At 43.8% G+C, this 23,929-nt stretch overlaps 1 protein-coding gene across 1 annotated transcript in view; it reads left to right on the top strand.

Annotated features, from left to right (window-relative positions):
* Positions 1-23,929, top strand: part of LOC126334711 (cubilin-like) — a 450,438-nt gene that overhangs the window by 251,596 nt on the left and 174,913 nt on the right. The window contains exon 3 of the mRNA XM_049997222.1: positions 19,957-20,177. Within this exon, the coding sequence (XP_049853179.1) occupies positions 19,957-20,177 (221 nt within the window). The remainder of the gene's footprint in view (positions 1-19,956; positions 20,178-23,929) is intronic.

Genomic DNA, 23,929 nt, shown 5'->3' with positions numbered 1-23,929 from the left:
TCGAGGACAACGTACTGGGTGCATTCACGTTTGGCACGTTTACATTAGTGAACTGCAAGCCCCGTGTCTGTTCTTCTGAGTTTCACTAACATCAGCTATTTTCAGCGGAATCACTTGCCAGTTTGTAATACTGTACACACTAAGCGGATTACAGTTGTTTTTGCTCCATGAGTCGAATGGTGTTTCACCTCTACGCTGTCACTCGTAATGCTAACTACTCTGAAGTACGTAAACGGGTACCTGAACATTGGCAGCAACTGAAGTATTATTGCCCCGTCAAGTTGGGGACGTATACTGGGAGCTGCGTAGAGAGTTCAGACCAAAAGCTTGAACTGAAGCTTTTAAGTGCAGCGGAGGTAGCAAAGAGACGGAGAGACTGTAAAAAAGGTGGTTCAGTTACAACAGTAGGCGGCAGTGGCTTTCAGACTCTCTTCTCCATTTTAACTGAAACAGGAGCATTAGACGGTCCAGTCGGTGTACGAGTGGTGGCTTGCGCGCTGCTGTGAAAGAAAGCTACCGCCGTTTCCCTTGCCTTTCAACTGCGAGCTAAGAGCGCTCGTGTCCGCAGCATCCGTAGCTAATTTCATGCTGTCCGGAAAGGTCCCTGACGGCAGAAGTGCGTCCGCTGAATTACGCGAGATGCGTGCGTATGAGAAACGAGTGTTTGCGAGAGGAGCATGCGGGAAAAATGCTTCTGGGTCACCGGGGAAGCCAGCGAAATAATAATATAAAAAAAGAGGAAACGGGGGCAACGGCAGGAGTTAAAAGAGAATTCCGAGCCGGTCTGGATGGCGCGCGCGGCTTGGGGGACCGCAGGCAGGCTGCTGCCGCCTAACAGCCCTCATCTCGCCCCATCGCACCCATTCCATGCATAGCAAATTGCCGCCGTGCGGGCGTCGACCGCGCCGGCTGGAACGATGTCCTCGCTGCAGCGGTGCAGGGGCGACAAAAAAATGACAACAAAAACAGTGCGCGGTGAGGGGGAAAAAAAGGGAAAAGTGTGCCGGCGTGGAGCGAGCTCTGCGGTGGCGCAAGTGAAAATCGCGGCCACTGTGCGTGACGCGGCCTGCGTCCCAATCCTCGCAGGCGCGAGCTGCCGCCGCTGACTTTAGTTGCTCTTTAACGGCGGCGAAATAAAAAGCGGGCACGCGCCGGGTGTCCGGCGCCGCTTACGTGTTTTACGCCAGCCATTAAATGAGCCAAATTGCCGTGTTTTATTGCCGGGGCTCCGGCGGAACAGCTATCCCTGTGCGGGCGCCCGACTACCTTTATCTGGTCGAGCTATCTGAATACTCCGGCAATTACAGGCCGTAGCCGTCTTATCAGACGGCGATACTCCGTGTCGGGTTATTCCACGGTTTCTGAACTACTGCAAGACTGTTTCCACTGTTCGAAGCTCCATATAGACCACCGTATTTCTTTTCACTGTCGCCTAATCTGACAACGTTTACTGGGGAAGGATGAAAAGGTTTCGGATAGAAATCTAGTTCAGATCTGCTGAAAACGGGAAGTGTCGTCGTTGGCCCTACTGGGAAAACGTCCTTCACACTGGCCGTGTGTAACAATTCGCAAGGGTAAATATGTTCCAACTGAGCTAACGGAGAGCCCGTCAGGGCATTCGCTCAGAGGTGTAAACAACAACTGCTCTATGATATCGTCCGTTGTGCGCGCTCCTGCAGAAACCAAGCGTCGCGATTCAAAGGCTGACTTGTCCTTTAAGCTTTAAGGTTAGGGCCATTTAAGTGAAAATATTTAACCTTATAAAAGTCAGAACACTCAAAATGCTGGCATTTATTAACTGGAAACTCAAGTGAAAAACATATATGTTTTTTTCTTTTAGGGCTGAGGGGACGGAGGGGAGAGTGGTCCTCTATCTTCTGACTGGTTTTATGTGGGCCAGCATGACCCCCTCTTCTTCATTTCAACTCTTCTTTATTTGAACGTAACAGTTTCACCCAGCCTAAACACAGTCCTTGTCATCAAGGTTTCCTTTGCACAAATATGTTTCACATAGCATGTCACAGCAGTATGGTAAAGCAAGAATCTTCAGAACTGAATGGATGTTTTTTTGCCAAAATCTGATTCTATTCGTCTGCCTTGAAGTTTCTGCTCCGAACAGTAATAGTCCTTTGGTTGCCAGTTCCCCAAATTATTTTAGAAATTCAGAGGGATTGTCTTTCTGCTTTATTCAATCACACGTCTTCCAAAGTTACTTTAAAAATTTGACTCTAATATTAGATACTCTGTGTCTTCCATATTGACTGCCATTTAATCTATCATTATAAAATAAATTCTCCTCCTCACAGAGATTTCAGTCTACTCGTTACACCTCTTCACTATCTCCCCTTAGTTACCGGAATTCTCGTCGCATTCCAAATATCGCTACCATTCATTTCAGTTTCATCGAAGTATTTCTTTGACTCTCCTGTATGCTGAATGCTGAAATATTTCTTCTCTAACCCAAGGTTTCTTCGCAGTTACCTTCCTCGTATCTGTGTTTGTATTTCCAACATCTGCGATTGCTCTTTTTAGAGAAGTCCACACTTCTTCACCTTACCTGCCTACTGTGGTATTCATCATCGTAGTAAGCAGGTAAGATAAAGAAGAGTGGAGTTCTCTAAAAAGAGCAATATCCACATCTGTATCAAACTTCAAAAAGGTCTCAACATTATTCAGCACTGAAGTATATCTCTTCCTTCCACAGCGCTTCTTTCATACGATTCTGTTAAACTTCAGTATGTTCTTTACCATTAGTAAATAGCGATTTCGAGTTTATGTCTGCTCCCACGTACACCTTACAAACCTGTATAAGATTTCAAAATATTGCGTCTAACTGTGATGTAGTCCAGCTGGAATCTTCCCGTGCCTCAAGCTCTTTCCCATGACCAACCACCGCTGTTGTTTTATTTCACTGCGTCTGCTGTTAATAACTGAAATTTTAGCGGAATTCAGTTGATCTTCCTACTCTCTAGTTCCTGCTACAAAGTCAATTTCCTCCGGTAACTTTCTACTCATTTTCCCACAACCGAGTTCCATTCGCCCATGGTTATTAGATAATCTCTCCATTTACGTGCTGAAATACCCTTTCGATATCGCTATATACTTTGTTTGTCTCTTCATCATCTGCTTGCGACGTCGGTACGTATACGTTAACTAATTTTATCGGCGCTGGTTTGCAATCGAAACTCGTGAAAGTAACCCTATCAAAGAACTGTTCCTAATAAATCACTCTCTGCCCTATCTTTATGTTTATTGCGAATCCAACTCCAGTTATAAGATTTTATGGTGCTTTTTATATTACCTTGACCAGAAATCCTTACCTTTATGCCTATAAAACCTGAAAACCGATATTTGACTCCAACACAAAGCAGTCCTACATCCAATCACTACAGCACTTATGACGGATCATCTCAGAGGGCGATGATGTGTTCCTACTAATTTAAGTTGTTCATAATTGTAATACCTAGGTATTTAGTTGGATTTACGGCCTCTAGATTACACTGCTTTATCGTGTAACCGAAATTTTACGAATTCCTTTTAGCACTCATGTGGATGAACTCACACTTTTCGTTATTTAGGGTCAACTGCCACTTTTCGCACCATTCATATATCTTTTCTAAACCGTTCTGCCATTAGTTTTGATCTTCTTGTGATTTCATTAGTCGATAAACGACAGCGTCATTTGCAAACAACCTGATACGGCGGCTCAGATTGTCTCCCAAATCGTTTATTTAGTTAAGGAACCATAGAGGGTCTATAACACTACCTTGGGGAACGCCAGAAATCACTTCTGTTTTACTCGATGACTTTCCGTCAATTACTACGAACTGTGACATGTCTGATAGGAAATCACAAATCCAGACACGTAACTGTGACGATATTCCATAAGCACGCAATTTCACTACAAGCTGCTTGTGTGGTACAGTGTTAAAAGTCTTTCGGAAATACATAAATACGGAATCGATCTGAAATCACCTGTAAATAGCACTGAACACTTCACGTGAATAAAGAGCTAGTTGTGTTGCACAAGAACGATGATTTCTAAACCCATATTGACTGTGTGTCAATAGACCGTTGTTTTTCAAGGTAATACATAATCTTCGAACACAATATATGTTCTAAAATCCTACTTCCTTTCGACGTTAACGATATGGGCCTGTAATTAAGTGGATTATCCCTACTACTTTTCTTGAATATTGGTGTGACGTGTGCAACTTCCCAGTTATTGGTTACGGATCTTTCGTCGTACGGTTGTATATGATTGTTAAGCATGGAGCTGATGCCTCACCATACCCCGAAAGGAACCTAACTGGTATACAGTCTGGACCAGAAGACTTGCTTTTATTAATTGATTTACGTTGCTTCACTACCCCGAGGATATTTACTTCTCCGTTACTCATGTTGGCTGCTGTTCTCGATTGGAATACTTGAATATTTACTTCGTCTTCTTTTGTGAAGGCATTTCGAAAGGCTGTGTTTATTAACACTGCTTTGGCAGTACTGTCTTCGATAGTATCTCCATTGCAATCGCGCAGACAAGGCATTGATTGTTTCTTGCCGCTAACACACTTCACATACGACCAGAATCTCTTTGGATTTTCTGCCAGGTTTCGAGGCAAAGTTTCGTTGTGGAAACTGTTATAGGCATCTCGCATCGAAGTCCGCCCTAAATTTCGAGCTTCTGTAAAAGATCGCCAATCTTGGGGTTGGCAAGTTTGTTTCTTGTTTCTGCAGCAGCGTTCTAAACCATTTTGTGTACCAAGGAGGATCAGCTCCGTCGTTTGTTAATTTATTTGGTACAAATCTCTCAATTGCTGCCGATACTATTTCTTTGAATACAAGCCACATCTGGTATACACTTATATTATTAATTTTGATTAGTGGAGATAGTCTCTCGGGAAAGCGTCATGTGAATTTTTGTTAGCTTTTTTGAATAGGTAGATTTTTAGTTTATTTTTGGAGATTTGGAGATTACAATATTCAATATCGCTATGACAACCCTGTGTTCACTAACCCCTATATCGGTTTTCAAGCTCGTTATTAACTCAGGATTATTTCTTGCTAAGAGGTAAAGTGCTGGAAATAATTTTCAGAGAATGCATTTAGCACAATTTAGAATGATATTTTATGCGTACCTCCGGAATTAAACATGAATTTTCGCCAACATATCGAGGGTAAATTAAAGTCACCACCAACTATAATCGTATGTGTCGGGTGTGTTTAAAATTAAACTCAAGTATTCTTTCAACCTTTCAGAGACTGTATCATCTGAATTGGGAGGTCAGTAAAAGGAAGCAATTATTATTTTTTTTCCAGTTGCCAACAATAACCTCTGCCTATACTAACTGACAGGAACTATCTACTTCAATTTCGTGACAAGTTGAACTACTTCTAACAGCAACAATCACGCAACAGCCAACCGTGTTTAGATTATCCTTTCGGTTGTAGTTCTTCATGCTTTCCCGGCGATCTGTTGACATCTTGGATATTCGGGAACACCGGCCACCAGAGAGGGACAATGTAGCCGCGTCTGGCGGGCGCGGACCTCAGATGGAACACACGACGCGGCGCGGACAGATTAGGGAGCGCCCAGCACGCAACAGAAGTGGAAAGCGTAGTAACAGTCATGAGATAGAGTACCTAACATCTCAGATCGGGTCTGACACACCTCAAATGACAACCACAACCGTTGAGAACGGCCAAAACCGGCGCCGACGGCAGTCGGAACATCCGCGACTGGAGGGGTCCGTTGAAGCCGAGTCTGGCGGGCGCGGACCACAGATGGAACACTCGACTCGGCGCGGACCGATTAGGGAACGCCCAGCTCCTCCCAGGCATAAATACTGGACTCGATCGACCCAAGGACCAGTCTCAGGTAGCACCTGAAGAAGACAGCGAGGCACGCTGTTGAAATATCGTGCGAGAACGACGCGAACATCCGGCTGGATTCCCGAATATCCAAGATCCTTTCGGTTCTTCGCAAAAAATTTCGGCTGAGCTTGTATCTGGCCTTAGCCAACTTTCAGTGCCTAAAACGATTTCAGCATGATTGTTTCCTATTAGCACTTGGAGCTCTTGTACTCTCCCAACACAGCTAGAACAATTTACAACTTCTGTACCAGTGGTTCATGTCAGTACGTTCTTCCTGTGTTCGGCCAGCAGCCTTTGTGACTGAACCCATTCTTGCGTTTTCCCGAGACCCTCTAACCTAAAAAAAAGTAACAGTCCACGCCACACAGCCCCTGCTACACGTGTAGCCGCCTCTTGCGTATAGTGGACACCTGACCTTTTCAGCGGATCCCGAAACCCAACCACCCTTTGGCGCAAGTCGAGGAATCTGCAACCTAAACCGTACTTTTCAACATAATCTCCCTTCAGTCCGATGGCCTTACGCGACCTTACCGAGAAGACCCGTATGCATGGTGGGAACCAATCTGCTGGTCGGTGCCGGAGCAAACGTCTTGATGCATCAATAACCTCCATATCATCCATGTACTGCTTCCCATGGAGTGCATCCGTCATTCCGACAATCAGATGCAAGTCAGAAGACGCGAGATCCGAGCTGTAGGGTGTACGAGGAAGAACAGTTCAGTGAGGTATGGTGAGCTCCTCTCGGATGCGCAGATTTGTGTGAGGCCATGAATCGTCATTAAAAAGATGAAGTTCCTTTACATTCTTCTTGTGAGCAACACGCTGAAGTCGTTTCATCAATTACAAGAAGATGTGTGCGCCCGACCGGTACGTGGGAGACGGCAGGTTAGCGTGGTTTTTTTTTTCCGGTGGCGAAAGATGCCTCGCTCAACAACAACAAGACAACAAGTCACGGTGCTTTCGTTCACTGCCAGGTCTCCGTAGACATTCTGCTAGCGAATATGAGTATCTGCGCTGCTCTCGTTTCCGCAAAATGAAATTGAATGACAGGTCTTCGCTTGGTACGCACCTCCATTGCAATGGCTATTGTAAGGCGACGTATAGCGCCGCCGTCCATCATGAAACTATAGGGATTGAAGCGGAAATGTTCCACGATATCCCTAAAAGTAATCCGGATTTTTGTACAGAAATCGACTGACAAATATAATGTGTTGTAGTACCTATTGAAGGCCGCTAGTAAACTACGTACATAGAAACAAAGAGATAACTTTGTTGTTAATATACAAGACTTATCTGTCTGACGTAGTACCTGGGGAATCATCTAGCAACTACTGTAACCAACAAACACATGAACCTTATTTTTAGGTCATCCTCTACCATTTTCCTCTGTATTACCCTCCGTTAACTATATAGTATTACGTGATTTCGCAGCATTTGTCCCATTACACCCACACTTCCATTCATACTCCACAAGTCACCTTATAATATATGGCGCGAGGTACTTTTTGTTCCACTTTCTGATTTTCCTGTTCCAGTCGAGAATGGTTCGCGGGAATTTCGACTGATGGTAACCCTCCACACAAGCTCGAATCACGCTAATTTTACTCTCATAGGAGAAAACAATATATTGTCTGACTCCTGAACGACCGTTCTCTCTTGGAACTATCACATTAAATCACGTATCTCAACTTTTACTCAAGTTGTGCGAAAAATCTAATTTCTTCCCCATTCAATTCAGTACCTTTTCATAAGTTAACCAATATACTCTTCTAAACTTTTTTCTAAGCTTTTAAACTGTTCTCTTCTGTACAGACGATTAGCATCCACTGATTATTTTCGTCTACACACTATTACCTGTGCTCTTCGTTTGCATATTCATTTTATAAAATCTTTAACTTATTTTCCAACCAGTTGGTGGTCTCTGAAGAAAATACAACGAAGTTTTACTTCCTTTCTTCGTACAGTAGTGAAATGTTTTGTCTCCTGCGGTTGAACTTGAGTTGAAAGAGCAAAGAGGCGTACCGAAACGATGTCTAACCGTCTGATGAAGGTGGTGTTTTTGCTTGATACTTCTCTTAAGAGAGAGAGAGAGAGAGAGAGAGAGAGAGAGAGAGAGAAGAAAGAGAAAAGAAATACCACTAATGATAGATTAATGCACTGTTATTTAACAATACTGATACTCTGGAAAATTTTGTGCCATTGTGGAAGCTATGTTTGTTGGTATGTGTCCTGTTTATTACTGTAATGCGTACAAGTTTCTTTACCTCCCAACACATGTTCTACCTTCTCTTTCACTTCTCTCTTGTGTTTTCCTCCTACTTTCATCCTAGAGTAGCAACGAAGAATGGGCCCAGCAGTTGTAGTCCGTTACGTAGCAGTGTGTCCAAATTTTCCAGTTAAATCTCACTAAATGTTAATAATATTTCCTTTTTTGGTAAAACCCGTTGGCGATGTCACGTGTGCCGTGCGGTGAACTATGGAAAAAAAAGATTTATCTTTTATAATGGCCAAATAGTAATATGTTTCATAAGGCAATGTATGTCAATGTCAATGTTGATGATGGTGCTAAAGAGTATACAATGAGAAGACAGATATCATAGGACAGCGCCATTCGTATATGGGCAAGTTTTCAGTACTGACAAAACCTATTGGCCGCATAGTAGGCAAAGCGAGGGAGTTGCGTCACCCTGAAAATGAAGTAATTAACGCATGACGGTTGAGGCAAAGAGGCCAGGAGAACAATTGCAATAGTAGTATTTAATTGTAAAAAATAAATATTTGAGTGTACGTCTGGAGCACATCATGGTACACATGTTAATCATGGACTGTGAAGAACAAGAGAACCGATCACCTTCAAATGTAAATTTAGACCGAGATGCTAAAAATTAGGTGAACTTATAAGAAATGAGGAAATTCTCCAAAGAATCAGCACAGTGGAATATACAGCAATCTAAATCAAACTCCGCAAATATAGCGGAAATAGAAAGCACTATTGATGTGTGGTTTAAACAAAACGGACTGGTAGTCAGAGCCCATATTGAAAGCCAATAAACAGATTGTAATAGTACTTAGAAAGTTTATTATTATGCTAAAATACTATTTTTGAATGGAACAACGCGTATGGACATTAATAATGTAAACGTAGGTGAATTAGAAAGTATGTGTTGTTTGTTGCAAGATTCTAGTGCGACTCGTATACAAGATATCGCATTTTGAAAAGTTTCAACACCGACGCTTGTTTGTACCACTTAACCTATGTAGTTGCTAGGTATGGTGTTCTTATGTTTGCTTATAGTGGGCTTGCGTATGGAATTCTACGTGCTAGTGGGTGCGTGACAGCCCAGGCGGTAGATCGTGAGTGGACGTTGGGATTCCCCAATGCTGAGAAAGCCAATGTTTTCATGTTGTATGGAGAGTTTTGAAAGAATGCACTTCGTTCTTGTACGGTGTACGCGCCAAGATGTTCCAATGAGTGTCAATCATCTGGGAACCGTAGCAGCAGAGCGGTTCCAGACTGAAGCGCCTAGACACGCTCGGCCACTCTGGCCTGCGCTACGGTCGCAGGTTGGAATCCTGCCTCTGGCATGGATGTGTGTGATGTCCTTAGGTTAGTTAGGTTTAAGTAGTTCTAAGTTCTAGGGGACTGATGACCTCAGATGTTAAGTCCCATAGTGCGCAGAGCCATTTTGCGACCGTAGCAGTCTCGCGGTTCCGGACTGAAGTCTGGGAAATTATTCATCAACCTCTTCTACTAGTTGCGTGAAAGTAGTAGTGTAACATGTAGATAACGTAACAGGAAGCTACAAGTGACGATAGAAGATGGGGAAATTAATGTTCTCGCAGATGTTGCAGCTTATCCGCACTTTAGCTCCAGCACCCTCGGACGAGCAAGTGGTGTGAGTCTGGCAAGTGTTGTACGCGTTCTCCATCGACATAGGCTCCGTCCCTATCACATCTCTTTCCATCAAGAGCCGCATGGAAACTATTATGAGAAGAGTCTTACCTTCTGTACATGGACTTTAGAGCACAATACTCCATATTAATCATGTAACTTGTTTATTGATGATGACACATTTGCCAATCGTTGCCGCATAAACGCTGAAACGTCAATTGGTCTGGTGACAATCCCCGTTGGTTACGTCAGGTGTGACGTCTGCGTCCGCGGAGTGTTAACGTGTGCTGCGGGATAATGTACCTCCATCTCATAGCTCTGTTTTTCTTAGGCGGAACACACAAAGCACGCTAGTAGCTCAACATCCGAACATACCATTTTCTACGTATGCTATAAGACGTTCCTCTGCATAGTATGAGGAACCTGTGGTACCAATAATGGCTGTCCAGGCCATAGTTCACAGACAGCGTGTCTTCACGAATTGCTTCGAAATTGTTGGATTGGATGCAGAGGTCCTATTCCTTGGCCGGTCTATTCCCTGTCTTTGACGCCTTTAGACTTACTTCTGTTGGGAAAGCTGAAAGACGTACCAATTACGCCTGACGACATGTAATGACATATTATTTCAGCCTACTCCGACATCTACACTCCTGGAAATTGAAATAAGAACACCGTGAATTCATTGTCCCAGGAAGGGGAAACTGTATTGACACATTCCTGGGGTCAGATACAGCACATGATCACACTAACAGAACCATAGGCACATAGACACAGGCAACAGAGCATGCACAATGTCGGCACTAGTACAGTGTATATCCACCTTTCGCAGCAATGCAGGCTGCTACTCTGCCATGGAGATGCTGGATGTAGTCCTGTGGAACGGCTTGCCATGCCATTTCCACCTGGCGCCTCAGTTGGACCAGCGTTAGTTCTGGACGTGCAGACCGCGTGAGACGACGCTTCATCCCGTCCCAAACATGCTCAATGGGGGACAGATCCGGAGATCTTGCTGGCCAGGGTAGTTGACTTACACCTTCTAGAGCACGTTGGGTGGCACGGGATACATGCGGACGTGCATTGTTCTGTTGGAACAGCAAGTTCCCTTGCCGGTCTAGGAATGGTAGAACGATGGGTTCGATGACGGTTTGGATGTACCGTGCACTATTCAGTGTCCCCTCGACGATCACCAGAGGTGGACGGCCAGTGTAGGAGATCGCTCCCCACACCATGATGCCGGGTGTTGGCCCTGTGTGCCTCGGTCGTATGCAGTCCTGATTGTGGCGCTCACCTGCACGGCGCCAAACACGCATACGACCATCATTGGCACCAAGGCAGAAGCGACTCTCATCGCTGAAGACGACACGTCTCCATTCGTCCCTCCATTCACGCCTGTCGCGACACCACTGGAGGCGGGCTGCACAATGTTTGGGCGTCAGCGGAAGACGGCCTAACGGTTTGCGGGACCGTAGCTCAGCTTCATGGAGACGGTTGCGAATGCTCCTCGCCGATACACCAGGAGCAACAGTGTCCCTAATTTGCTGGGAAGTGGCGGTGCGGTCCCCTACGGCACTGCGTAGGATCCTACGGTCTTGGCGTGCATCCGTGCGTCGCTGCGGTCCGGTCCCAGGTCGACGGGCACGTGCACCTTCCGCAGACCAGTGGCGACAACATCGATGTGCTGTGGAGACCTCACGCCCTACGTGTTGAGCAATTCGGCGGTACGTCCACCCGGCCTCCCGCATGCCCACTATACGCCCTCGCTCAAAGTCCGTCAGCAGCACATACGGTTCACGTCCACGCTGTCGCGGCATGCTACCAGTATTAAAGACTGCGATGGAGCTCCGTATGCCACGGCAAACTGGCTGACACTGTCGGCGGCGGTGCACAAATGCTGCGCAGCTAGCGCCATTCGACGGCCAACACCGCTGTTCCTGGTGTGTCCGCTGTGCCGTGCGTGTGATCATTGCTTGTACAGCCCTCTCGCAGTGTCCGGAGCATGTATGGTGGGTCTGACACACCGGTGTCAATCTGTTCTTTTTTCCATTTCCAGGAGTGTACGTTGAAATGGTAGCAAGTGTGCAGCATTCATTCCTTACCACAGTGGACGCGTGGATTGCTTCTGTTCAAATCAAATGTCTCTAAGCACTATGGGGCATAACATCTGAGGTCCTCAGTCTCCTAGACTTAGAAGCAGAGCGGTTCCGGACTGAAGCGTCTAGAACCGCTCGCTCACAACGGCCGGCTGCTGCTGTCGGTGGTTATTTTGAACACAACGTATGATGGTCAACTGTCTCGTTATTGGTCTACACACTTGTGTTGTTCTTTAGTGTGCTGCCACACAGGTATTGTGCAAGTGTCGGTATGGCACGTTTTCAAAACACTATATCTCTTAACTGACTCCCAATAGATTCCTGTAACACACGCCACTCACATTCTAATTGAACCTACTTTTAGTTTGTTAATGTCAATATGCATTTTTCCGTTTACGAAAGTGGATATTTGAAAAAAAAGGGAAAGAACGTTTCAAAGTATTACTACAATCTGTTGACTGGCTAACAATAAGAGCGCCTGACTTCCAACCCATTCAGTGAAAACTACACATCAACAACACTTCCCATTTGTGCAGTACCTGTGGCGCACGTTTTAGTTGAATCACCCTGTACAAAAACACTGGATAGAAGGACACGAGGTAGACCCAGGAGTAACTTTAGTACTGCTTGAGGAAACAGCAAAGAGCAAATTTGTAGGGGGAGAGAATAACTCGAATGTATACAAAAAATAAATGTTGATGCTGGGAGCAAGTGCTTCACTCAGATGAAGAGAGTGCCGGGCGGCATGAAAGTGGCCAGAGGGCTGATGACACTAAACAAGCAGATAAATGGAACTAAAGGTGAATAAAAAGATTCGTTATAATCCTGCTCTTCTGTCGGTACACGGTAGGCGTTACGCGGGTAAATTACTATACAAGGGGTTCCAATTGCTAGTGAAACCGTCTTCCGCGTTAATATTATTCTGGTGTGTAACTTTGTAACATCCTATCCGCTTGTTTGCGAGACTAGGCAAAGGAGATTCGGTCGCACTACACCCGGGTAAGACTGTTTTGGTCTAGTAAAGGACAGTCGATTGTTCATCATTAGCGAATCCTGCGGCTGAACCAACGACAAGAAGAAGAAGAAGAAGATGGGGCAATGCCAAAATTTTTGGCCGAGAGCACTCACTTTCACCGTGTCAGGTTATATACTTTAAAGCTACCGAACGACTCTCCGAGTATTCGAGAATGTGATAACGCTCTATAATGTACTCTTTACGGCAAGCAAACGAACCTCTAAATTGTGAACTTCTTTCGTCACCAAACTATAGTGGAAAGCACACGATAGGGGCACGGTTAGGTTCCTACGAAAGTAATTTACAGTGTCTGAAGCAACATGTATCCAATTTATTATGAAAGCTCTAGGGACGTAAAACTGTAACGAAATTATATAGTTTCTTTAGATCGTAATCGTAACTTTGTAACGTAGATTAGTAACTAGCAAACTGCAGAAGCCAGTGCTGTTTTTATATTGTTGATGTTGCTAGAGAGTATACAATAAGAAGACAGATGTCACAGGACAGCGTTATTCATATATGCAGATAGCATAGTATCACGTACAAAACGTATAAGAGGGCAGTGCCTTGGCGAAGCTGTCATTTATTCTCAGATGATTCATGTTAATAGATATCCGACGTGATTACAGCCACACGACGAAAATTAACGAACTTTTAACACGGAATGGTAGTTAGAGGTAGACGCTTTGGACATTCTTTTCCGGTAGTCGATAGGGAATTAAATATTTCAAGATCCACAGTGCCAAGAGTATGCCGAGAACACCAAGTTTCAGGCTTTATCTCTCACCACGGACAAGGCTACTCGTTAAAGACCTAACGTAGCGGCGTTTGCTCAGAGATGTCAGTGGTAACAGACAAGCAACACTGTGCGGAAATCATTGTGGGACGTATGAAGAACGTATCCGTTAGGATAGTGCGACGAAGTTGGGAGTTAATGGGCTATTGTGGCAGCAGGCGACCGATGCGAGTGCCTTTGCTAACAGCACGGTATCGCCTGCACCACCTCTCCTAGGCTTGTGACCATATCGTTTGGCTCCTAGTAGACTGAAAAACCGGGGTGTGGTCAAATGAGTCCCGATTTCAATTGGACATAGTTGATGGTAAGCTTCCAGTGTAGTGCAGGTGCCACGAAGCCAACGACCCAAGTTGTCAACAGGTCACAGTGGAAGTCGGTGGTGGCTCCGTAATTGACTGTGCTGTGTTTACATAGAGTGCACTGGGTCCTCTGGTGAAACTGAACTGATCAGTGACTGGAAATGGTTATGTTCAGCTACTTGGAGACTATTTGAAGCCGTTCATAGACACCATCTTCCTAACATCGATGGCATTTTTATGGATCGCAGTGTGCCATGTTAGTGGGTCACAATTGTTCGCCACTGGCTCGAACAACGCTTTTGGACAATTAGAGAGAATGATTTGGCCACCCAGATCGGCCGACGTGAATCCCATCAATAATTTACGGGACAAATCTTGCACCGCCAACCCTTTTGCAGTCATGCACAGCTACAGAAGCACCATGGCTCAATATTTTTTCGGGGGCTTCCAGTGCCTTTTTGAATCCATGTCACATTGATTTGTGCACTACACTGAACGAAAGGAGGTATCCAATAACGTCTGCCATCTCAGTGTGTAGCACTGGAAATTTGAATATTCACAGCTTATACCAGCACACAATCTATTACAGGAGCCATGATTTCTACATCTACATCTACATGACTACTCTGCAATTCACATTCAAGTGCTTGGCAGAGGGTTCATCGAACCACAATCATACTATCTCTCTACTATTCCACTCCGGAACAGCGAGCGGGAAAAACGAAAACCTAAACCTTTCTGTTCTAGCTCTGATTTCTCTTATTTTATTTTGATGATCATTCCTACCTATGTAGGTTGGGCTCAACAAAATATTTTCGCATTCGGAAGAGAAAGTTGGTGACTGAAATTTCGTAAAAAGGTCTCGCCGCGACGAAAAACGTCTATGCTGTAATGACTTCCATCCCAACTCGTGTATCATATCTGCCACACTCTCTCCCCTATAACGCGATAATACAAAACGAGCTACCCTTTTTTGCACCCTTTCGATGTCCTCCGTCAATCCCACCTGGTAAGGATCACACACCGCGCAGCAATATTCTAACAGAGGACGAACGAGTGTAGTGTAAGCTGTCTCTTTAGTGGACTTGTTGCATCTTCTAAGTGTCCTGCCAATGAAACGCAACCTTTGGCTCGCCTTCCCGACAATATTATCTATGTGATCCTTCCAACTGAAGTTGTTCGTAATTTTAACACCCAGGTACTTAGTTGAATTGACAGCCTTGAGAATTGTACTATTTATCGAGTAATCGAATTCCAACGGATTTCTTTTGGAACTCATGTGGATCATCTCACACTTTTCGTTATTTAGCGTCAACTGCCACCTGACACACCATACAGCAATCTTTCCTAAATCGCTTTGCAGCTGATACTGGTCTTCGGATGACCTTACTAGACGGTAAATTACAGCATCATCTGCGAACAGTCCAAGAGAACTGCTCAGATTGTCACCCAGGTCATTTATATAGATCAGGAACAGTAGAGGTCCCAGGACGCTTCCCTGGGGAACACCTGATATCACTTCAGTTTTACTCGATGATTTGCCGTCTATTACTACGAACTGCGACCTTCCTGACAGGAAATCACGAATCCAGTTGCACAACTGAGACGATACCCCATACCTGCGCAGCTTGATTCGAAGTCGCTTGTGAGGAACGGTGTCAAAAGCTTTCCGGAAATCTAGAAATACGGAATCAACTTGAGATCCCCTGTCGATAGCGGCTATTACTTCGTGCGAATAAAGATCTAGCTGCGTTGCACAAGAGCGATATTTCCTGAATCCATGCTGATTACGTGGCAATAGATCGTTCCCTTCGAGGTGTTTGAATACAGTATATGCTCCAAAACCCTACTGCTAACCGACGTCAATGATATAGGTCTGTAGTTAAATGGATTACTCCTACTACCCTTCTTGAACACTGGTGCGACCTGCGCAATTTTCCAATCTGTAGGTACAGATCTATCGGTGAGCGAGCGGTTGTATATGAGTGCTAAGTAGGGAGCTATAGTATCAGCGTAATCTGAAAGGAACCTGATCGGTATACAATCTGGACCTGAAGACTTGCCCGTATCAAGCGATTTGAGTTGCTTCGCAACCCCTAAGGTATCTACTTCTAAGAAACTCATGCTAGCAGATGTTCGTGTTTCAAATTCTGGAATATTCCATTCGTCTTCCCTGGTGAAGGAATTTCGGAAAACTGCGTTCAATAATTCCGCTTTAGCGGCACAGTCGTCGATAACAGTACCATCGGCACTGCGCAGCGAAGGTATTGACTGCGTCTTGCCGCTTGTGTACTTTACATACGACCAGAATTTCTTCGGATTTTCTACCAAATTTCGAGACAATGTTTCGTTGTGGAACCTATTAAAGGCATCTCGCATCGAAGTACGTGCCAAATTTCGCGCGTCTATAAATTTTAGCCCATCTTCGGGATTTCGCGTTCTTCTGAACTTCGCATGCTTTTTCCGTTGCCTCTGCAACAGCGTTCGGACCTTTTTTGTGTACCACGGGGGATCCGTTCCATCTCTTACCAATTTATGAGGTATGAATATCTCAATTGCTGTTGCTACTATATCTTTGAATTTGAGCCACATCTCGTCTACATTCGCATAGTCAGTTCGGAATTTCACTATCTATTGTATTCACGTATTGTTATAGTGGTTTTACGGAACTTAAATACCATTGCAAGAATGTACAGCGTCGAAATGCTTCACAATATGTGTTCGGGCTTACAGCCGCATCAAATGATTGAAAACGCACGATTTTTCGGCCAAGTACTCGGCTGATACAGTCAAGTGGTAACTGACAGTAATGTCGTAGTTCCAACTATGTCAACAGTGCTCGGTCCATCTCTCAATAAGCCAATGTCCTGTTTCTATATTCGTCACGGTTTTTTTAATGTAGCTGTGACTTGGTTTCACGCTGTGTTGCTAAGTGCCGTCGTTATTGGCACTGTAAATAAACTTTTTGATTTCTGTAGCACTTGTAATTAAGCCTTTCGTGGAACCGATATCCTTTATGATGACAGATTTGTCGAATGTAATTTAATGTCGTAATGAATGAAAGTTACTTCGAATGAACCCGAAGGCTTATAGGATCATTCCTGTTCACAGTACGAGTACATGACGCAAATGACCTCGGAGACAACTTCGGAAGATCCACGTGGCTGCTAGAGGACGTTGCTGTTGTAGAGATGACGCAATGGTTGACAAATGTGACGAGTTGAAGGACTATCTGGGAAAGATTAACACTCGAGCAAGGATCGTTAGCTGACACCCAACATAAATCCATATAACATAGTGTGCATACATAAACAGAAATATCGTTTATCGGATGATTACACGTCCGCCATTCACTAAGAGCAGGCAGTCTCATTAAGAAACCTACGTCCAGACCCAAACATCCAAATGCTGTCGATAACGTGTCGACAACTTGTAATCGAACATGCACTACGAATATTCCTGCACAGGTGTGAGAGTTAACGTGGAAGTCGTTTGCCTCGTGTCGGCGGATAAATACGATATTGCAGTGCTTGTGTTATTCTGAATACAATAGAAAGTTCGTTTGGATATGTGCAGGCAATGTAATATGGTACATGTTTAATTGGCGAGCCTCTATAAGGTATGTGGCAGAGGATACATTTTAAATCTCTTTCAATATCCCATTTCCTTTCCAGTCGCGAATGTCGAACGGAAAGATCGAATGATAGTAGACCACTGTGTGAGCTCGGTTCCCTCTAATTTACCTTCATGGTACTTTCACGACTTATGCGTAGGAGGGAACAGTATTTTGTTTAACTGTTAAGGAACATACGGTAATAAGCGGATTTATTATCTTGCAATTTGTCTCCAGCAATAGTACTATTCCTCAGGCGCTGATTATCTTGTTCATTCAAAGTGAGCTGTTACTCCCAGTAAAATTAAAGAAACCCGTTGGTTAAAAGTAATTGTATCTCTACTCACTTCCTCCGTTTCTCCTAAAAGTTAGCCCATATACACAGGTAATGGAAAGGTTATTGCAAGACAATGTAATAGGAAAAGATGATCTTATAATAACATAATTCGTGACACCTCCACGTGCATTAGGATTCGATCATTGGGAGCGTTTTCGTTGTATTATTTAAAATCAGGGTTCATTTTCATTCAAATCTCGATTGATCCACATTACACGCAGGGGCCTGAGCATTCACATTAACGGTGCATTAAGTTTGCTATCTCTTTTTGAAACTGTAAATGTCTTACAGACTTGCTGCTCTCCTTTGGATCATTTTTTGTTCCTCTGTCAGTCCACTCTGTTAAGGCTCACAGACTGATGATCAAGTATCGGTCGGACAAATATTTTGTAGGTCGTTCTTTGCGGATGAAGATTTCTTTCCATGAATCTCAGGGTTGTGTGTGTCTTGCCCACGTTTATTTTTACGTGATCGTAGCACTTAAATCGTAACCGGTACACCCTCCTAACATTGTGTAGGCCCCCGCGGGCTCGCAGAAGTGCCACAACAGGACGTGACATGGACTCGACTAATGTCTGAAGTAGTGCTGGAGGGAACTGACACCATGAATCCTGCAGGGCTGCCCATAAATTCTTAAGAGTACGAGTGGAGGGAGTTCTCTTCTGAACAGCACGTTGCAAGGCATCCCAGATACGCTCAATAACGTTCATGTCTGCGGAGCTTGGTGGGCAGCGGAAGTGTTTAAGCTCAGATGAGAGTTCCTGAAGCCACTCTGTGTAGCATTTCTGGACGTGTGTGATGGCGCACTGTCCAAATCCTTCGGAATTCACAATAGACATGAATGGCTGCAGGTGATCAGACAGGATACTTACGTACGTGTCACTTCTCAGAGTGGTATCTAGACGTATCAGGGGGACCATAACACTCCAACTGCACACGCCCCACACAATTACAGAGCCTCCACCAACTTGAATCGTCCCCTGCTGACATGAAGGGACCACGGTAGATGAAGTTGCATCGATACACGTGCACCTCCATCCAGTAGGTACAATTTGAAACTAGACTAGTCTGAGCATGAAACATGATTTCAGTCATCAACACTCTTATGCCTGTGTTGACGATCCCAGGCGAGGCGTAAAGTTTTGTGTCGTGCAGTCATCAAGGGTACACGAGTGTGCCTTCGACTGCGAAAGCCCATATCAATGATGTTTCGTTGATTCGTTCACCGTTGACACTTGCTGATAGCCTAGCATTGACATCTGCAGGTTCGAATCCTGCCTCGGGCACGGATGTGTGTGATGTCCTTAGGTTAGTTAGGTTTAAGTAGTTCTAAGTTCTAGGGGACTAATGACCACAGCAGTTGAGTCCCATAGTGCTCAGAGCCATTTGAACCTTTTTTTTCCTTTTTGAAATCTGGAACAATTTGTGGAAGGGTTGCACTTCTGTCATGTTGAACGATTCTCGTCAGTGGTCGTTGATCCTCTTCTTGCAGTATCGTTTTCTGGCCATAGCGATGTTGGAGATTTGAAGTTTTACCTGATTCCTGATATTCGCAGTACACTCGTGAAGGATGGAAAATTCGCCACTTCAACGCTTCTTCTTTGATGTTGCTCCCCATCGCTCATGCGCCAACAAAAACATCATTTTCAAACTCACTTAAACCTTGATAAGGTGCCATTGTAGCAGTAACCGATTTAACATCTGCGGCAGACACTTGTTGTTTTGTATAAGCGTTGCCGACCGCAACGCGGTATTCTGCCTCGTTACATACGCCTGTATTTGAATACGCATGCCTATACCAGTTTCTTTGGAGATTCATTGTAAATAAAGATGTAGTCAAAGATGTCTGTCCAGTTTCCAATCCATAACCTACCAGCGATTCCTCTGGATAGGACATGTGCGTGACTGGCAGCCCAGAATATTTTAATTCGTTGAATACCATTATTTTCCAATAGAAAGCACATGTTTTCACTCCTTTTTTCTCTATATGCACACGTAGTGGTTACCAATATCACTGCGAAGTTGACGCAACCGTACTTGCAGCGGAGGCGCGGCGCGACCACTGCAACAAGACGGTGGACATCTACGAAGACGTGGCGAGTCCCGAGGTGACGGCGGAGAACGTCGGCCGGCCGATGACGTGCTGGTACCGTTTCCGGTCATTCCGCGGCACCCCGCGCGACTGGGTGCTGCGAATCCGCTTCAAGAAGTTCAAGGTGGGCGTGCTCCTCAACAGCACTCACTGCCTCGGTGGATACATGCAGGTGAGTAGGTCTCACACCTACAAGCGACTCGAGACGCAACAACATCTGACGCATACTTCGCTAAATGAAACTTCTCACCTTATATTCAAGATGTATGGGACAGCCGAAATATCCTAAAATCTCATCAAGAATGTAATAAATTCCTGAAACGCATGCTCTAGCCACTGTAAAATCCGAACTTGTGAACGATCAGTCTGTGCTGCAGAGCGTTGTAGCAACACGAACGCAATATTGACTCTCAGATCTATCGTAGGTTGAAACAAGGTCAAGCTACGTTTATAGCATTTGTATATTTAGAGGAAGACTGAAACACACTCTTTGAACTTCTGAAGGTAGAAGTGATTAAATACTGAAAACGAAGATTTTCTACAACATGTACAGAATTCATGCTGCAAGAGTAATAGTTGAACATGAAAGTGAAGAAGTATTTGAGAAGTGTTTCTGATTTGTACCAGATGTTGTGCAATCATACATTCAGTAAGCTGTCAAGGAAACTAAGGAGAAATTTGGATAAGAAATTACAGTTTAAGGAGCAGAAATGAAAACTTTGATGTGTGCTGATGACGTTGTAATTATGTAGGAGACAGCAAAAGACATGGAAGATCAGTTGAACGGAATGGTAGTTTCTTCAAATGGTGGTATAAGTTTAACATCAAAGGATGGAACCAGGGTAATGGCGTTTATTAGAATTAAATGTGACTGAGGTACACTAAAGTCATTAATGAGGTGATGGTGAAAGCAAAATGAGCGATTACAGAAGGAATACAGAAATGCAAGTCGTTTAGAAATTAAATAAATGGGAAGTGCAGGGTATTTAAGGCTGTAGGAACAATGTAGGAAACTTAAATGATTGTTGGAAGGACTGACTCAGCATATAGGAAGTTATAAGAATCTTCGGTGAAATTAGTAGCAAGGGTGTTAAAATTAAGACTGAAATTAAAATCCAACTGTTAAGTGCAGAGGGGACAGCGGATTGGTGAAAGGAGCACATTGAAAGCCTCTATGAGGGGGTAAGACTTGTCTTAACAGTTCATGCAACCAAGATGCTGACGAGTATAGTATACAGAAGGATGGTAAACAAAATTGATGATGTGTAAAATTGATGATGTCTTTACCTTTAGGAAAGGTAAAGACACCAGACAGGCAATTTTGACGTCACTGTTGTCAATGTAAGGAATAGTGAAGAAAAATCATACAAATTCATAGGATCTGTCGACATGAAAATGTAACATGGTGGAAGGAGTTCGTAATTATCAGAAAAATGGGTTTTACCTTTAGGCAACAAAATAACCCATGATGGTCGGCGCAAGAAAGACATCAAAAGCACACTAGCAGTGGCAAAAAGGGCAATCCTGGTCGAGAGAAGCCTGCTAGTATGAAACAGAGATCTTAATTTGAGGAAGATATTTCTGCGAAATTATGTTTGGAGCACAGCCTTTTATGGTAGTAGTACATGGATTATGGGAAAACCAGAAAAGAAGAGAATCGAAGCATTTGAGTTGTGGTTCTTTAAACCTTCATATATATAAGGCTCACCGGCGATTTGACCAACTTGTTTTGTGTAGATGCACACAGTGCACGAACTCTTATGAGAATCGGCAGTAAATCGGCGAGGAAAGAGTATAATGGGCAGGGGCATTATTAATGTAGTGCGAGACAATAAGTTGCGAATGTGAGTCTCACGGGAGGCGTGCCAGAGATAAGTCCCTGCAGTTGCACTGTCCGCTGTATCCTCGGTGGCTCAGATGGACAGAGCGTCTGACACGTAAGCAGGAGATCCCGGGTTCGAGTTCCGGTCGGGGCAATTTTCAACTGTCTCCGTTGTCTTATATCAACACCTGTATGCATTTAAGGGTATTCATTTCATTGTAACATGGTGACTGACAGCAAATGGTAATTTGCTGTCACAGATACATATTCATCCAAAGACGTTAGGACTCTCGATAAAACTTATCATTGGCAGGTTATATGTATTGCTGGCGAGCCATGCTTAGTTGACGTCATGTATAACAAACAGTCTGCGACCAAAAAATACATTAAGGGCATACAAATGGACATAAAATATTGTATACAGTACGTGGCATATCACAGGACAAACAACATTACTTGGAGCACCGTATTTAAAAAAAATATATTTAAGATACGTACAAAATCCCATAAATAATTGCAGTTTAATATTCTATCAATTGCTGGTGTGACAGAGATAACGACTGCCTTACATCGTAAGTCAACAATATTTGAAAGCTATTCCTAGAAACAAGAACCCAGACCTTATTACTTGTACAGAAAGACAACCGACAGATTTTTTTCGATAAACAACCAGTACACAGTGCGTGAAAAGGTGGCAACTAAATGTCCCCTATTATATGTAGGAACCAGTGTCGGGAACATCAGTACCTCATGACGTATAGTGCATGAAAGTATTATAACACAAAATAAATTGAAAAAATCCATGGGCTTGGTTCAATATAAACAGACATATGGTGAGAAATAACTATAAAAAGAGGACCAAAGGAAGGCTCAAAACAGGAAGAGTTATGTGGCCACATAAAGTAAGCATAACATTAAAATATAAAATGTGTAAAAATCAACATTACATTCCTAAAGGAAGAGCAGTTTGTTACAATTGCTATTCAAAATTCACCACATCGTACATTATTCGATATGTGGGATTTCAAAACAGTACCCGGCTGTTGTGGCCGAGCAGTTCTAAGCGCTTTAATCTGGAAACGCGCGACCGCTATGGTCGCAGGTTCGGATCCTGTCTCGGGCATGGATGCGTGTGATGTCCTTATGTTAGTTAGGTTTAAGTAGTTCTAAGTTCTAGGGGACTGATGATCTCAGTTGTTAAGTCCCAGAGTGCTCAGAGCCATTTGAACCTTTTTTCTTTTCAAAACAGTTTTTTCACACTCATATACATGAATCTAAATTGAATAAATAATAAAAACATGGTGTCATCAATTGTGAAATGTTGGGAGGAGCAGCAAACACATAATATTTGCAACAAGAAGTGTGGGAGCCACCACTGGCTACATAGCACAACAGGTATACTGTTGTCACGATATAAATTCCGTTATACAATTGTAAAATACCGGCAAAAACATTTTGGTCGGTTGAATAAAAATACATCGTGTTGGAGAATGGCGTGTTTGTTAACTCCGTTTTTTTCTCCTATTTCGCTCCACAGTGAGCAAGTTCAAAATGATGCACGTAGCAGTAGTTATGTAGAGATTATGAGGCTTGCACAGGATAAACTAGTGTGCAGAGCTGCGTTAAACCTGTATTAAAACCGAAGTAACATTCCTCGCTAATTGAACTACATTTAAAGTAGTCTGTTGGTATCGCGCAATGAGGTACTTTCTTCATTTGTGAGACATAGTAAACAAGCATGTACAACGAAAGTCTTAGAATTAGAAGTGTTGCTTCATTGGTGTTTCTTTTCCTCTACGGGCTCAACATATCTCAAACCAAATATAAAAAAACATGTTAAAATGCTTATCGCTTAGAACAGAATGTCCATCTCACAGGCTGATATGATTTACGTTTGCTCCGCTATAGGCGCTGAAAATACACTATGTGATCAAAACACTCTGGAAACCTGGCTCCATCGGTAATTCAGGAAATCAATATGGTGTTCGTCCACCCTTAGACTTGAATACAGCTTTCGCTCTGGCAGGAATACGTTCAATCAGATTCTGGAAGGTTTCTTGGGAAATGGCAGCCATTTCTTCACGGAGTGCTGCACTGAGGAG

Source organism: Schistocerca gregaria, chromosome 2, assembly GCF_023897955.1.
Source record: "Schistocerca gregaria isolate iqSchGreg1 chromosome 2, iqSchGreg1.2, whole genome shotgun sequence".
NCBI lineage: Eukaryota > Metazoa > Arthropoda > Insecta > Orthoptera > Acrididae > Schistocerca > Schistocerca gregaria.
This window is presented reverse-complemented; position numbering and strand designations above follow the sequence as displayed.